This window comes from Schistocerca gregaria, chromosome 4, assembly GCF_023897955.1.
Source record: "Schistocerca gregaria isolate iqSchGreg1 chromosome 4, iqSchGreg1.2, whole genome shotgun sequence".
Classification (NCBI taxonomy): Eukaryota; Metazoa; Arthropoda; class Insecta; order Orthoptera; family Acrididae; genus Schistocerca; species Schistocerca gregaria.
The window spans coordinates 249,946,819-249,964,142 of record NC_064923.1 but is presented as its reverse complement, the minus strand read 5'-3'; the positions used below and the strand labels follow the sequence as shown (position 1 = coordinate 249,964,142).

General features: G+C 38.8%; 1 protein-coding gene across 1 annotated transcript in view; it reads right to left on the bottom strand.

Moving 5' to 3' along the window:
- LOC126268053 (laminin subunit alpha) overlaps nt 1-17,324 on the bottom strand; it is a 380,289-nt gene that overhangs the window by 110,836 nt on the left and 252,129 nt on the right. Inside the window, exon 37 of the mRNA XM_049973485.1 lies at nt 1,451-1,739. Coding sequence (XP_049829442.1) covers nt 1,451-1,739 — 289 coding nt within the window. The remainder of the gene's footprint in view (nt 1-1,450; nt 1,740-17,324) is intronic.

Sequence of the window (17,324 nt, the reverse complement as noted above, 5' to 3'; positions counted from 1 at the left end):
GTAGATTCCGGGAAATAAGTTGAAGGTGTTGGTCTACAAGAGCAGAGATTCTCTCAGCAGGGACACAGGAAGCATGTAGAAGGTAGGACCAAAACCCAACCCTATGGAGCGAGTCAAGGAATCTGCAACCTACATGCTCACAGAACTGTCTGATCCTCAGATTCAGACTATCTACTTTGCTCTGTATCAGAGGTCCGTAATCAGTCCTGTCAACTGTGCTGCAAATAGTGAGCTCAGCTTTCAGCTCACAAGCAAGACTATCAGCCTGTAACACTTCTGTTAGCTGATTGAAACCAGAGAATACCTTTTGATCCAAAGTGACGCACATCACTGGTACCGATGCAAGCCACTTCCTCAATTGGCTGCACCCTGTGCTCTTCATGGCATACGGAAGGACTCGTTCCACATCTGGAATGTCTCCAACCAGTATGCACACAGAGTGCACATTGGCTTTCTTCTCCTCCTTGGTAGCCTTGTCCCTAAGGGGCCCCATAATGTGCCTAACAGCTCTGAACTACCAATAATCCCACCCCTCTGTGATCGCCTGGATCTTACACGATGAGAGATTTCCTCTGAAACAGGACAAGTGACTGCATCTGGCTGAGGGACAGTGTCAGGCACAGACAGCACCTAGAACCTTTTTGTCACACTAACGAGGGAGGCCTTACATGCAGCCCCCTGGGAAGTCTTTCACCACCTGCCATGCTCTGAGGTGAACTCCTGCTTGACCATTGGTGAGAGGTCAACCTCAGTGCGAGTGGACTCTGACAAGCTGGACATCCATTGGATCCCCACTGCCAGTCTACAACAGTGACGCCCATCCACCACAGCTTCAAGCTGTCTAACTGAAGCCATCACAGCTTGGAGCTGAGAGTGAAGTGTCACCAACTCGGCTTCCATCTGCACACAGCAGTCATAGTCCCTATGCACACTGAAGACAATGGAAAACTACACTATGCAGACAAACAAAGGACAATCAACAGGCGCTATGGAACTCAACTGTGGACACGGAGGACAACACAAGAATTGTGTCTAATAAATTAGATTAACACGCAGAGATTCACAAACTGAACTACCAAAACACTTAGGTGAGACTGAATAACTCGCTCCTGATTAGGAACTTGTAAAATGTCACAAAATCAGTTTACATTCTAACACAAACAAAAATGATTAACACACAGAAACTCAAGAATCTAAACTACCAAAGCACACAGATGAAACTACACAATTCGTTCCTGGTTACGAACTCATACAATATCACAAAATTGGTTACTTCTCTGTTGCTGCTGGTGAAAGACTTTATGTGTCCCTGTACTATAGAAATACCTTGTCTCCCTAATTTGCGTTCTATTCAGACCATTAGCTATTAAGTGTCCTCTCTGCATCCTATGATTTTTTAAGGGCTATTAAAAACATATTTCAGTTAACATAAAAACAGGCAAATACAAACCTATTTCTATCATTCATCTCATCTGTTTTAGCTGCTTGATCCTTGGTAACCAAACTGTAATTTCTTAAATCTTCAAGTTTCCCATCAAAGTGGTTCACTTGATGTTTCAACGCTTCAAAATACTCTGTTTGGTTGTGTACTGGTATAGCAAATTCTTGCATTTTCTTAAGAAGTTCAATGGCTTTATAAAGTTCTTGCTGGGCAGCATTCTGCCTATCTGTGAAATTCCTACTGTGAATTTGTGCTAAAAGGTCTTCAGCTTCTCGCAGTGCCTGATCAATCTGTGGGCCTGAAACAAACAGCATAAAAAATATAAACTGCTTATCTATTTCATCATGTCAGTTCTAAATTTGTAACTAGATCAAATGATGGATTAGTAATTCAAAATGGTTTTGGAAAATGCCTAAAATGTAAGTCAGTATAACTGATAAAAAAGTTAGTTAATTATCAGTGCTGGAAAATCCAAAGGATTTTCAGTCCAACATTCTGTCACACTTTTTATTCCACAGATCCCTGTATGAATTATAATTACTATTACAACTGCCTCAAGTAACAAATGCTTCATCGTAAATCTTTCTCTCTTTCACGCAGCGCGCACGCACACACACACACACACACACACACACACACACACACACACACACACAGACACACACACACATACACACACAGAGTACATCGCGCGTTATGAATTCCATAGAAAAGCAGAATCTTAAGTTAAATATATGGAATAAGTAGGGAAACAAACATAAGACAAAACTTATCTAGCTGTATCACATCATACAGTAGTATACACAAACACTGTTCACTGAATATCGTGTAATCTAATGTCTCAGAAAGGTAGACATTCAACCTTTAGTGCTAATTTAGTTGTCACTTAAAGTGCACAACAAAATGCACATTGAAGCAAACGGAAAGAATCACATTTGGTTAGACGTGCCATAAAGCGCATGTCCGTGGACCCTACTGTATATAAAGAGAGAAAGCTGTCATGGCCTTGAGTGATGAGACGAAATCAATAATTCTTGCTTTTTATACGGCCCTTTCATAACATCCACAGCTGTGAACAATACAAAAAGACAAAAATGTTTGTTATAGGTGAAAAACTGGATGAGCAGATGGGAGGAGAGGTAAATTAACTGATGATGAGAGGATGATTATCAATTCCTACTGGACTACTTGCAACAGAAAGTAACATAGCAGAACAATGTGATGAGAAAAGCTATAACTTTCATGAACACAGAGATTTTCTTTTCTTTTTAATTTCCTTCACTGTTGTCTGTCGTTTTTAGTCTTTTAACATACAACATATTTCATTTAATGCTGTAACACATATGTTCATGCTTCTGATGTCAAAAAGACATGGCTTCAGTTGATATTGTTCAATTGAAACATTCATGTTCTATGCCACATTCTATCTTCAAGCTTCTTGAAATCACTTTGACAGCATGCTGCGGAAGCTGTGAAGTAAAGAGCTGAAGTTGAAAATACATTAATGAGTGAGCACTTTAGCTTCTATAGACAACATTTATGTATCATCATATATGCTTTCCACGGTTTCCACTAATTTTTAGAGGTTCAAATTCATAACTTTCTTATTATTTTTCCATGACTTTTTTTACTTGAATGCAAGACCTTTCAAAAATGTGCATGGTAAAATAACAATGAACCTAAAAGATAATTGAAATGAAAGCTGAATGTAAGTAAGAATTCTTACATTACTTAAACTGTATGTCAAAATGAATGATGTAACTGTGTATGACTTGTAGTATACCATTCCTCAAATGCTATAAAAACATTCACTTCTCACCTAGGCTGAGAAATGGCTCTTTTCAGGTATAGTTGTGAATACATTAGTTAAAAAACATGTTGCTTTTACTTAGTAATGTAGTGAAAACTTACAATTTTCCTTAAAACAATATAACAATTGTGGAAGTACCAAATTTATTTTAAATGTTAAATTTCACAATAAACATTAATGTTTATCTTCCTTAGTTACATATAAAATTTCAACGTCCAAAACTTTAGCTTCTTCTTTCTCCTTTTGCTACAATCACTCTCTTTTTTATTGTCAAGCTCTTGTATTTCTTCAGTTTTCCCCTTTTATTATTGGCCACTATATTTTCATCAGATTTCCTCTTTTTTTAAAGCTTATACTCTTTTTGATGAAGCATTCTTCACAGTTACAACAATAATGGACATTGCTGGATGGAGCAATACGTAAAATAAGGGAAACGCAACCACTTTCCTATAGCAGACCAATCTGTGCTACATAGAAACACATAAAAGAAAACTAACTTTTGAACCCTTGCTCTTTTTCTAGTAAAATATGCACTAGAGCATTGCATCCATACTGTAAAACCATGTGAGTTGCACTCACTACATATCACTCACTTCACATGTGCACACGGAAGTTCACATGGTTTCACATGGTGCTCTCTCATTTGAGTGGGGGGCAACAGGCATGTGCCACTGTCATATGGAAGCAAAACATGGACTCTATACAGCTTTGTCACAATGCAGTGGTTCTAAAGGGCCCAGCAAGCATTGGACTGTATTTATAAGTTGTTTATAGATATCAATTTTCCATGTTTTCTATGGAGAAAACAAATGCTGCATATCTGAGATTCATTAATTATTTCCACAGTAGCTGGGCATGATTATGTATAACACAGTATAAAGTGACAATCAAATACTGAATGCTGTTGATGGTCACTGTTTCTGCTGTGGAACTCTAAATTGTTTTCTTGGCTCAGTGCAGCTTCTATTTGATAAATACCATATTAATGGTTTGTCCAGAAATGTGCCTCACTGGCTCATTGGGTAGAATTACAGACTGCAAAACTAAAGGTTAGGGGTTTGATGCCCTGTTGGTTCTATGATTTTGTCTGTTACTTATCAGTTCTTTCACATATAATAATCACAAAAATTACAAGACAAGTTGCACAGTTTTTCAGAGAACATGTCGGAATGTAAGTCGTCTCTAAATGGGTGTATAAACCAGCTCAGAAGTGGGATGAAGTCAACTGCACAACACGATGCCTAGTAAAGCACTGCAGTGTTAAAATCAACCTTTAAATTGAGCACAGATTGTTTAGTTACCGTCAAACGGGGTGATTATGGACACCAGGGTAAATTCGGACAGTATGGCTTATTTGCTCTTTGTTACTGCATAGAAACAAGGAGTTACTTATTTTAACAACCGTGCACCAGTTATTTTAAGCACAAGATTGCATTTATTGCTTTCCACAAGTTTTAATTTGCATCAGTTGTTTCCCTAGGTGAATAATTGATGAACAGTCTAAGTATTAAAAATCCATGCATTATTGTAAAGTGGAAACTTCTTATTGTTGCACTAAGCAGGAAGTTATTCTAATCATAATTGTCAATGTGCTCAGTAGTTAACAGCATTGAGACAATTTCTGTGCAAGTTGGTCAAGTTTCTCGTGCAAGGTTATAAAATAATGATGGTTTTTCTAAAACTGTGCACTGTGTGGGGTGATTTTGGACAATGCCAAGAACGAATAAGAGCAGGAGAGGTGCTACAGTACAGTACAGTACCCGGAACTTTTAGATAAAGCTGTTCGTGATATTCATAGTGGTAAATTATCATACAGAAAAGCATGTGATTTGTATGGTATACCTAAATCAGCCCTACAAAATAAAGTGCAGGAAGCACATCCGAAAAAAATGGGAGTCCAGCCAGTGCTAAATAAAGAAGAAGAAGTAATGTTGAAGCAAGGTTATCTTGAGGGCTGCACATTGGGGATTTCCCTTCACTAAATTGGATATTAGATATTTAGTTAAAGGCTACCTTGATAAGTCTAGCCGAAAAGAGAAGAAATTTCATAATAATTAGCCAGGTGGAGAATGGGTGCATTTATTCCTCAAATGACAGTCAGAAAATCTTTCCGTTCACTTAAGTGAAAATATTACATGAGCTCATGCAGAAGTGAACAAAGAGACTGTTTATTTAAATTCTTGCAAAATAAAAAATTCATTATATCATTCCATATCACTTATTTGCAACAAAGGACTGTCTTAAAATGTGTAAAATGTCACCAAAATCAAATAAAAAGCATGTAGGATTTAAAAGACAGGCAGTAACTGTCCGAATTCACCCTCTATATACTGTAACTTTGGACAGAGATTTAAAAAACACATGTGTCCAAAATCACCCCAATCCATGGCGTGACTTCAGACACTTTATTTAACTGCCTCAGATAAATATACCCAGACATCCACTTTCTGGTTCTGGGATATTTTTTTTGTTACACATATACCCTACCATTTCCATAACAATCAATTTAATCTAACAATATATACGAAAGTTACAATCAAAATAATGACAAAACCATCCGAAATAACCCCATTTGACGGTACATAAAAGAGTTCATAATATTGTAACACAATGGTAACTCTTTTATCAAGAAAGTGTCAAGAGACATTTCTGCTCAAATGGTTCTCAGCACTATGGCACTTAACATCTGAAGGCATCAGTCCCCTAGAACTCAGAACTACTTAAACCTAACTAACCTAAGGACATCACTCACATCCATGCTCGAGGCAGGATTCGAACCTGCGACCATAGCAGTTGCACGGTTCCAGACTGAAGTACCTAGAACTGCTCGGCCACACCGACCGGCTAAGTTTTCTGGCTTTCAGTCCTAACTGCACTTGTTGCAGCAATGTCTTATCTTCAATTTACAATAGTTCACCTGCATTGCTGTCCATGACCAAGAAAGCCTTACAATTGACTACTGGTAAATACTACTAGCCAAAGAAATGTTGAAGAAATCAGGTGATGAGTTTCAAATGATCTAAAGTCATAAATAGAAGATTTTACTGTAAACATAATTTGAGGGGTGTAGGTAACATAAAACAACACTGAATTATTTGGGGAGGGAAAAAACGCTTGCAGTGGAATTGATGATTTCTCAATCTTTGCTAAAGATGACTGTGATTTGAAAGTCTTGTTTTCTTATAGAAAAATACAGATGATTTCAGGAGACATACCGTATTTACATGGCGCTAGTGTATACTTTTTTTTACCATATGAAGTACTCAAAATTGGGGTGTGGATAAGATTCGATGGTGCATTAGGTTTGAGTACAAACTTGAATGGTTCATGGGTATTTCTTACCCTATTTAATCTGAAGTAGCACAACATTTATTAAACTCTAGCAAGAAAATATAGGTACAGTATGTGTGCATTAAAGAAAAAAATGTAAATCAGGTAACCCCATTTCATCATTGCTGGCCTACTACAGCACTTCACATTGTGTTTGCTTTAGGTAATTACAAAAAATGAAAAGCAAGCAGAGAAGAATATCATATGAAGCTACTTTCAGGCGCAAAGTGATTCTTTATGCTGAAAAATATGGTAACAGAAGGGCAGGAAGAGAGTTCATTGTAGCAGAGAGTAACGTTCACTTATGAAAGAAACAGAAATTGGAATTATTTGTGATTACTGCTACTAGAAATAAATTCACTCGACCTTGCAAAGGAAGACATTCTGACGTTGAAGTAAATGTTTTGTAATTTGTCTGAGAAAGGAGGAAGAATGGGCAACCTGTGACCAGTGACACCATAATAAAAAAAGCAAAAGAGAAGTATACACCTCTTAACATAAATAAAGGTCTGCAGCGTAAGTAATGTAGAAATAGTGATGTGAAGATGGTTGAGGTGATTCATGCTAGAAGAGATTGCTCATCAAAATTAAGAATTGTTTGTAATCTTTGTGATTTAAGCAAAAGTGATTATATTAACTGAACAGAGTGTGTATAAAATTATTTTCTGTTTGCTATTATGGAAGCTATAAAACCTATATATAGGTATCTTAGTGACACAAGATAATTAGAGAAACGTTTACATGGTAGGACTCAAAATCCAAATGAAAGTTTTAACAATTATATGTGGCAACAGATACCAAAAACTGTAGTAGTAGGACCAAATACTTTGAAAATAGGTGTGCTAGATGCTACTCTGTTTCAATGACAGTGCAGTGTCAAGGCTTAATGTTATGGAACTGACAGAAGTGCCTGGTGGACTAAATATGCATAGAGTGCTAATAGCCACTGACCGAAGGAGACTCTTCAAAGCAGAAAAATCAGTGTTGGAAGCCACCAAAGAAGCAAGAATAATAAGAAGTGTGAAAAAGAGATGGGGGGAGGTTCAACACAGGAAACAAGATGAATATGAACCTGGGATGCATAAGTGCTATGCAAGTTTAACAGGAAAAGTAAGTTTTAAGTTTAACTTGAATTTCTCGAAAGTTAAATTGTTTCATGTTCTGGTATACTTTGGCTAAAACTATTAAAGATAGACACTTGAAATTTTGTATACTGTCTTAAAACATGCTTAACTAAAAAGGAGGCTACTCTTGTGACTTAACTTTGAAAATAATATTCTTTTTTGTAGAAAAACCTCAAATTCATTTCCAAAATTTTTGATAATCATACTTAAAGAAAATTGTACCACAATTTATGACAGCACCATCTTTTCAATTGTCTGCTTTAAAGATAATAGTGTAAAGAACTTACAGGAAAGAAATAAACCTCCTACTTTGTTTTTATTTTGAGTAATGTGTACCTATGGTGTACATAAATAATTAGCACAGTTTATTTCATTTGCAACAAAAAAATACAATTTTAAAACAGTGAGATCTAAAGCTGTGATTCATACATAAGATGTTCCCAAAAGATGTCTTAAAAGATGGTAAGCATTACATGGGCTTACAAATATTATTCTTTGAATTACACTGTTTATAAAACTGACAATTTTTCAAGGTTTCCCCTGGTATTCACAGACCAGTCCCCTTAAAGGGTTATCAGAGTGATTTAGGATTACTTCCAGTAATGAACTGATTAGTCAGAAAACATTACTGGGCCCCTGATTCAAAGCAAATGATTTTCAGTGACAAAACATTTCAGTACTGTTACATGAAGGCCAATGCATAAATGGAAGTGTTGGTTGTTCAACAACAAAAAACAGAGCTCATTTCTTAACCAGGTATGACCATGACACGTGACACTCTCAATCTGGGAGGAGTTCAATGAAACTATTAGTCAGCTTCAAGCAAGTCAAGACCCAGAAAGTGTGTCAATTGTCGAACAGGACAAATATTAAGGAGAGGGATATTTGTTTAGAAATAGCAATCCCTTAAACTGGTGTACAACAAGAAAACTGCTGTGGCCAGTGCAGTATCAATTGGTTCTACAGATGTTATGTATCACAGCAACATTAGTAGCCTGTGAATGAATATTTTCAAAAGCAGGACAAATGTGCACTAAGAAGAGAAAGAGACTCACACTGACTAACATGGGTCAAATTTTATTTATAGATGACATTACTGATTAATTTTTCCTTTATTGGGAACCTTTATTGGTAGTACTGACTGTAAACGACTACTGCAGATTCACTTCAATTACAATTCTTATAATTTTTATATTGTTTTTTTTTCAGTAAAGGCATCAAAATATAACAATAATCAGTCTTCATTCTTAAAATTTTTCTACTTCATAAAAAAATATTTAAGCTTTTGTTGTAGTAGTTATAATTTTTGTTGCAGACAAAATTTAAAACTTTTTTATTTGAAAATTACTAGGGACATAACACAAAATTATTACTTGTCTTTATATGTTCTTTCAAAATAGGAACAAATCAGATAAAAATACAGGTTTAGTGACCTGAATTAAAAAGGCAATGTACCTTCCTTTTACTTATTTTTGTGGGTGAATGGAGAATGCTGTCATTGAAAAGATCTAGTTCATTCCAGGGAGTGGCCAGTTGTGATTTGATCTCTGAAAAGAACAATTTTGCCCATCTCTATAGTACACACATTCACACTTACAATCACATAGGCATCAAAACTCATCTGCCTGAGACTGCTGCGACACTGATTATTGATTATTGATTAATGAAAGAAATTGCCTAGGCTAATGGCGGTGAGGATGGGGTGGGGAAGGATGTGAGAAGGGGGCAGCAGGAAAAGTTTGGCCTTATGACAGATGACACCCCACCACAAGAAATGTTAAAGAAATCAAATCATGGGTTACAAATGATCTGATGATGTAAAAACAAGATTTTATTTTGAACATGATTTGGGAAGTAAATGTAACCTTTAATCACACTGAATTATTTGTAGAAGGAAAGAAAAGAAAGAGGGAGAAAGGAGAAAGGTTGGGGAGGGAGGGGAGTGAAAGCTAGAGATGAAGAGGGAGACAGGAAGGAGAGAGGTGGAAAAAGTGTGGTGAGAGGGGGGAGGGGTTGGAAGGTTGAGGAGGGGAGTGGTGGGAGGAGGGAGGGAGAGAGAGAGAGAGAGAGAGAGAGAGAGAGAGAGAGAGAGAATGCCCAGTTGGGGTGGAGGAAAAGTGGTGGAAGAAGGCAGTAGACGATCTGGAATAGCAAGGAGCGGTGTGGGGAGAAAGGAGAAGGGAGAAGATACAGTGAGGCAGTGGGGATAGGTTAGCAGAGGTTCAGGCCAAGGAGATTGCAAGAGCACAGGATGCGCTGTATAGACAGTTCCAACCTGCATAGTTTGCTGGAAGTAAGTATCCAAATGGTCCAAGGAGAAAATAACTGTTAAAGTCATCTGTGTTGTGGTGCACAGCGTATTCAGCAACTGGAAGGTCATGTTTGTAGTTTGCTACAATTTGGCTATGGCCATTCATATAAGTAGGCAGTTGGTTACTTGTCACATAGAATGCTATACAGTAACTGCAGTACAATTGACATATAGTACAGTTCCTTTCACATAAGGCCCTGCCTGCCTTTTATTAGACAGGGAACGTCTGTGACTGGACTGCAGTAGGAGATGGTGGTAGGTAGGCGTATGGGACAAGTATCGCGCCTGGGCTGACTACATGGGAATGAGGTGGAGGACTGGGAGCAAGGCTGGAGTAGGGATAGAAATACATACTGTGTAGGTTGAGAGGCCACAGAAACAATACTTTAGGCAATGTGGTAAGACACTTCAGGTGACTTGGGTAATACATTCCTGATTTCAGGACACAACGAGAGGTAGTGGCAGCCCTGGTGGAGGAAGTGGTTGAGCTTTTCAAAGACAGGGTGATACTGGGTGAACAGAGGAGTACTGGTCAGTGACTGGTTAATAGGTTTACTGGTGTCAGAGGAGCAGATGGTTTGTGAGATCTGTTTATGACTGAGGTGAATAGGACAAGGTCTGCTAGAAAAGGTCCTCTTAAAGTTAATGGCACTTTTTCAACAACACATACTTTCCACTGCAGATGTGGCATCCAGGGTGCTGAAGTTGTAAGGAAGAGACTTTTTAACATAGAATGGGTGAAAGCTGTTAAAGTGGAGGTACTGTTGTTGGCTGGTATGTCTCATATAGACAGACATATTTATGGGGTCATCTGAGAGGTGGAGATTGACATCTAAGGCAGCACCTCATTGAATTGAGAAGGACCAGTTGAAGCAGATTTTGAAGAAGGTGATGAGATTATGGCGGAAAGAGCAAAGGTTGACCTTGCCGTTAGTCCAGATCATGAAAATGTCATCACTGCATCTAAATCAGAAAAGGAGTTTTAGATATTAACTGGATAGGAAGAATTCCTCTAGATTGTTGTTGTTGTTGTTGTTGTTGTTATGGTCTTCAGTCCTGAGACTGGTTTGATGCAGCTCTCCATGCTACTCTATCCTGTGCAAGCTTCTTCATCTCCCAGTACCTAGTGCAACCTACATCCTTCTGAATCTGCTTAGTGTATTCATCTCTTGGTCTCCCTCTACGATTTTTACCCTCCACACTGCCCTCCAATACTAAATTGGTAATCCCTTGATGCCTCAGAACATGTCCTACCAACCGATCCCTTCTTCTGGTCAAGTTGTGCCACAAACTTCTCTTCTCCCCAATCCTATTCAATACTTCCTCATTAGTTATGTGATCAACCCATCTAATCTTCAGCATTCTTCTTTAGCACCACATTTCAAAAGCTTCTATTCTCTTCTTGTCTAAACTATTTATCGTCCATGTTTCACTTCCATACATGGCTACACTCCATACAAATACTTTCAGAAACGATTTCCTGACACTTACATCTATACTCGGTGTTAACAAATTTCTCTTCTTCAGAAACGCTTTCCTTGCCATTACCAGTCTACATTTTATATCCTCCCTACTTCGACCATCATCAGTTACTTTGCTCCCCAAATAGCAAAACTCCTTTACTACTTTAAGTGTCTCATTTCCTAATCTAGTTCCCTCAGCATCACCCGAATTAATTCGACTACATTCCATTATCCTCGTTTTGCTTTTGTTGATGTTCATCTTATATCCTACATTCAAGACACTATCCATTCCATTCAACTGCTCTTCCAAGTCCTTTGCTGTCTCTGATAGAATTACGATGTCATCGGCGAACCTCAAAGTTTTTATTTCTTCTCCATGGATTTTAATACCTACCCCAAATTTTTCTTTTGTTTCCTTTACTGCTTGCTCTATATAGAGATTGAATAACATCGGGGAGAGGCTACAACCCTGTCTTACTCCCTTCCCAACAACTGCTTCCCTTTAATGTCCCTCGACTCTTAAAACTGCCATCTGGTTTCTGTACAAATTGTAAATAGCCTTTCACTCCCTGTATTTTACCCCTGCCACCTTTAGAATTTGGAAGAGAGTATTCCAGTAAACATTGTCAAAAGCTTTCTCTAAGTCTACAAATGCTAGAAATGTAGGTTTGCCTTTCCTTAATCTTTCTTCTAAGATAAGTCGTAGGGTCAGTATTGCCTCACGTGTTCCAACATTTCTACGGAATCCAAACTGATCTTCCCCGAGGTCGGCTTTTACTAGTTTTTCCATTTGTCTGTAAAGAATTCGTGTTAGTATTTTGCAGCTGTGGCTTGTTAAACTGATTGTTCGGTAATTTTCACATCTGTCAACACCTGCTTTCTTTGGGATTGGAATTATTATATTCTTCTTGAAGTCTGCGGGTATTTCGCCTGTTTCATACATCTTGTTCACCAGATGGTAGAGTTTAGTCAGGACTGGCTCTCCCAAGGCCGTCAGTAGTTCCAATGGAATGTTGTCTACTCCGGGGGCCTTGTTTCAGCTCAGGTCTTTCAGTGCTCTGTCAAACTATTCACGCAGTATCGTATCTCCCATTTCGTCTTCATCTACATCCTCTTCCATTTCCATAATATTTTCCTCAAGTACATCGCCCTTGTATAGACCCTCTATATACTCCTTCCACCTTTCTGCCTTCCCTTCTTTGCTTAGAACTGGGTTTCCATCTGAGCTCTTGATGTTCATACAAGTGGTTCTCTTTTCTCCAAAGGTCTCTTTAATTTTCCTGTAGGCAGTATCTATCTTACCCCTAGTGAGATAAGCATCTACATCTTTACATTTGTCCTCTAGCCATCGCTGCTTAGCCATTTTACACTTCCTGTCGATCTCATTTTTGAGACGTTTGTATTCCTTTTTACCTGCTTCATTTACTGCATTTTTATATTTTCTCCTTTCATCAATTAAATTCAATATTTCTTCTGTTACCCAAGGATTTCTACTAGCCCTCGTCTTTTTACCTACTTGATTATCTGCTACCTTCACTACTTCATCCCTCAAAGCTACCCATTCTTCATCTACTGTATTTGTTTCCCCCATTCCTGTCAATTGTTCCCTTACGCTCTCCCTGAAACTCTGTACAACCTCTGGTTCTTTCAGTTTATCCAGGTCATATCTCCTTAAGTTCCCTCCTTTTTGCAGTTTCTTCAGTTTTAATCTACAGGTCATAACCAATAGATTGTGGTCAGAGTCCACATCTGCCCCTGGAAATGTCTTACAATTTAGAACCTGGTTCCTAAATCTCTGTCTTACCATTATATAATCTATCTGATACCTTTTAGTATCTCCAGGGTTCTTCCATGTATACAAGCTTCTTTCATGATTCTTAAACCAAGTGTTAGCTATGATTAAGTTGTGCTCTGTGCAAAATTCTACCAGGCGGCTTCCTCTTTCATTTCGTAGCCCCAATCTATATCACCTACTACATTTCCTTCTCTCCCTTTTCCTACTGCCAAATTCCAGTCACCCATGACTATTAAATTTTCATCACCCTTTACTATCTGAATAATTTCTTTTATTTCATCATACATCTCTTCAATTTCTTTGTCAGCTGCAGAGCTAGTTGGCATATAAACTTGTACTATTGTAGTAGGTGTGGGCTTCGTATCTATCTATGCCACAATAATGCGTTCACTATGTTGTTTGTAGTAGCTTACCCGCATTCCTATTTTCCTATTCATTATTAAACCTACTCCTGCATTACCCCTATTTGATTTTGTGTTTATAATCCTGTAGTCACCTGACCAGAAGTCTTGTTCCTCCTGCCACCGAACTTCACTAATTCCCACTATATCTAACTTCAACCTATCCATTTCCCTTTTTAAATTTTCTAACCAACCTGCCCGATTAAGGGATCTGACATTCCATGCTCCGATCTGTAGAACGCCAGTTTTCTTTCTGATGATAATGACATCCTCTTGAGTAGTCCCCGCCCGGAGATCCGAATGGGGGACTATTTTACCTCCGGAATATTTTACCCAAGAGGACGCCATCATCATTTAATCATACAGTAAAGCTGCACCCCCTCGGGAAAAATTACAGCCATAGTTTCCCCTTGCTTTCAGCCGTTCGCAGTACCAGCACAGCAAGGCCGTTTTGGTTATTGTTACAAGGCCAGATCAGTCAATCATCCAGACTGTTGCCCTTGCAACTACTGAAAAGGCTGCTGCCCCTCTTCAGGAACCACACGTTTGTCTGGCCCCTCAACAGATACCCCTCCGTTGTGATTGCACCTACGGTACGGCTATCTGTATCGCTGAGGCACGCAAGCCTCCCCACCAACGGCAAGGTCCATGGTTCATGGGGGGGGGGGTTCCTCTAGATGGCCCATACATAAGTTGGCATAGATTGGTACCATGCGAGTACCCACAGCATTACCACATATTTGTTTATAGTTTTGGTCTATGAAAGTGAAATAATTGTGGGTCAGGATGTGGCTGGTTGGGAGGATTAGAAAAGAAGTTGTGAGTTTGGTATCAGGAGGACACTGGGAAATGAAGTGTTCCACTCACAGTGACCAACAGGGACTATGGTGGAAAGGGAACATAAACTGTAGAGAGGCAGTGAAGGCAGTGAGCAGCATCTTGAATGTACAATGGGAGGTTACAGAAAATAGTTTGGAGGTGTTAGCCAAGAAAGGCAGAGATTCATACTGTGGGAGTGTTGTATCCAGCCACACTGGGATGAACAGCTGAGGCACCTGTGAGGTTAGGTTTGTGCAATTTTGGAAGTCAATAAATGGTTGGAGTGGGGGGCATTGCTGGTGTAAGGAAGGAGATGGATTCAGATATTAGGTTTTGGGATGGACCTATGACCTTGAGGAGCTGATGGATGTCATGTTGGTCTTCTGGGTGGGATCATGGTTGTAAGATTTGTATGCAGAGGTGTCAGAAAGTTGAAGGAGACATTCCGCCATTTGATCAATATGATCTGTGACCATTTTTGTGGAGCCTTTGTCTGCAGGAAGGATAATAAGGTATGGATTGTTGTGGATAGCAGGTTGTTCCATAAGAGCGACATTAGACTGACTGAGGGGAGACTCAGGAAAGGAAGATGAGGTCCCATTAGATGTGAGGAATTCCTGAAAGATTACAAGGGGATATCTAGGTGGAAGAGGATGAGTAATATGGATGTAGGTAGACAGGAACTGTATTTAAAAACAGTGTGGGGTCTTGGTTGACTGTTGTCAGTGGGATGTGTGTTGAAGAAACATTTCCACTGCACAGAAGCAATATGTACAGCATGGTTGAAATTAGGTTTGGGGCTGAAGGTGAGGCCTTTAGAAAAGTAATGAGACAAACATTGTTCAGAGTTTTGCTAGGAATGTTGAAACAATGTTATGGGTATGCAGGAGGTGTGTGTAGGATTTTTTTTATATATATGTAGCCCTTGTGGGCATAAGGCAAGAGTAACTGGGACAGTTTCCTCAGATGGTGCTGGGAATGCTGTTGCAACTGTCAAAGGGCAAGAGTTTCTATTGCATTGGTGACACTCATGAAGTTGATACCACAAAGTAAAAGGGTTTTGTGAAAGTATTCAAAGCCATCAAGTATGGTTTGAGCTTCGATTGTGTGATCATGAAGTGGAAAAGGTGACGGTTCTTGCAGTACAATGGGTGAGAGCACGAGATTCCAGTTTTAATGATAATTCCTTTAGTTGGTATACCATGTACCAGACAAGACTTCAGAAAGAGGACTAAGTGTGACTGGAGTTTTACAGGGGCAAAGGAGAGTTTTTGGAACTGGAAAAGGTTGAATGAGTAGGGATTCACAGTTGGATAACTGGAAGACAAAAGGTTGAAAATAAGAAGATGAAAACTTATGGTCAAAGTGTTATAACAGAAATAAATGGCAGGAAAGAAGTTAGAAGGATGGTAGGAAGAGCAGGAAGTAGTAGACATGCTCATAAATAAATAAGTTTGATCACAAACTGACACACACCACAATAAGAAACAAGTGCGATTGTAAATAAACATGAGCGATCGTGCAATGAAATCATAAATGGGCAAGCATAATCAGCTAACAGTCAAGATTACAGCACAAGTTAGTAGAGGAGAATATGTTTAAAAAAAAGCACTGGAATTTGATGTTTAAAAAGGGACTGTCTCTGTAAGAGCAGGGAGTTTTTGTACAACACTATTTAATGCAGTGGGCCATTACTGTTGTAATGTAACTTGGGTGTTCAAATTGCACAAGAGGGTGGTGAGAGTGTGTTTAAAAGGCAGGTACAGTAGAGGAGAAGAAATTATAGATAAATTGAGGAATGAAGAGTGTACAATGAGATGTATATTAAGCAAAGAATGACAGCAATAAAGGTAAAAGTATATTGGATGGAAGAGAGCCAAATAAGCTGGAGAAAGGAAACCACTCACCTACAGTGGACAGATGAGTGGAACACAGACACACACAACAGGAAACAGTATTCACAATATCTTTTGTGCTCTTCCTTTTTTTTCTAGCAAAAGTACACACATTCACATACACAACACATAGAGATCCAAATCCACACTCCCGTGGCCATAGTGAGACTGGTTATTGATTATCAATTTTTGACAGCAGTTGCTTGAGCTAATGGATGTGGGGATAGGGTATGGAAGCTGCAAGGAGGACGGGGTGGGGGGGGGGGGGGGGGCAGGAAAGAGGCAGGTCATAGGAGAGATGGCTCTACATCTGCAAAAGACAAAAGGAGTACAGAGAGTAGAGCAAAAAGAGATATAGAAAGAGGGAGTGGGGGAAGGGAGGGGGCAGAAGGAGAAGAAAGTGAGATGAAGATGTGGACTTGCTACTGCCTTCTAGAACCACATCTGACTGACACACAAAACAAAATTCATGACCACTCAATTCACTTCATTACTTTCATTACCATCTGTTCATTTTCATTACTTTTATGAATTTCATGACCGATAGAGACCCTGGCTTTCACACACAAATATTTACTTGCCTTCAGTTTGTGCAACATCTTGTAGCAGAGTGGCAATAATAATTTCAGACATTGTGCAACTCTGCAGACTCCTGCAGTGTGCTAAATGGAATATGGAAATGAGCATTTATAGATTTTTGCTGCTCAACTGTCATTTTTCTAGTCTATGGCATTGTGGTACACGTTGAGTTACAATAATTTCACAGTAAATTCAAAAAAATAATTTGGAGATCAATCGGGCACTTTCTTTTTGACTTCCCCACCTTCTAAAAGTTTTTCATCCATGGCTGTTCATTTTAGCAGAACTCTCAAATAACTAGTAGAATACTTTCCTGTAAAAACATGCAGTATCATTCACCTGTAGCAGTTCCATGA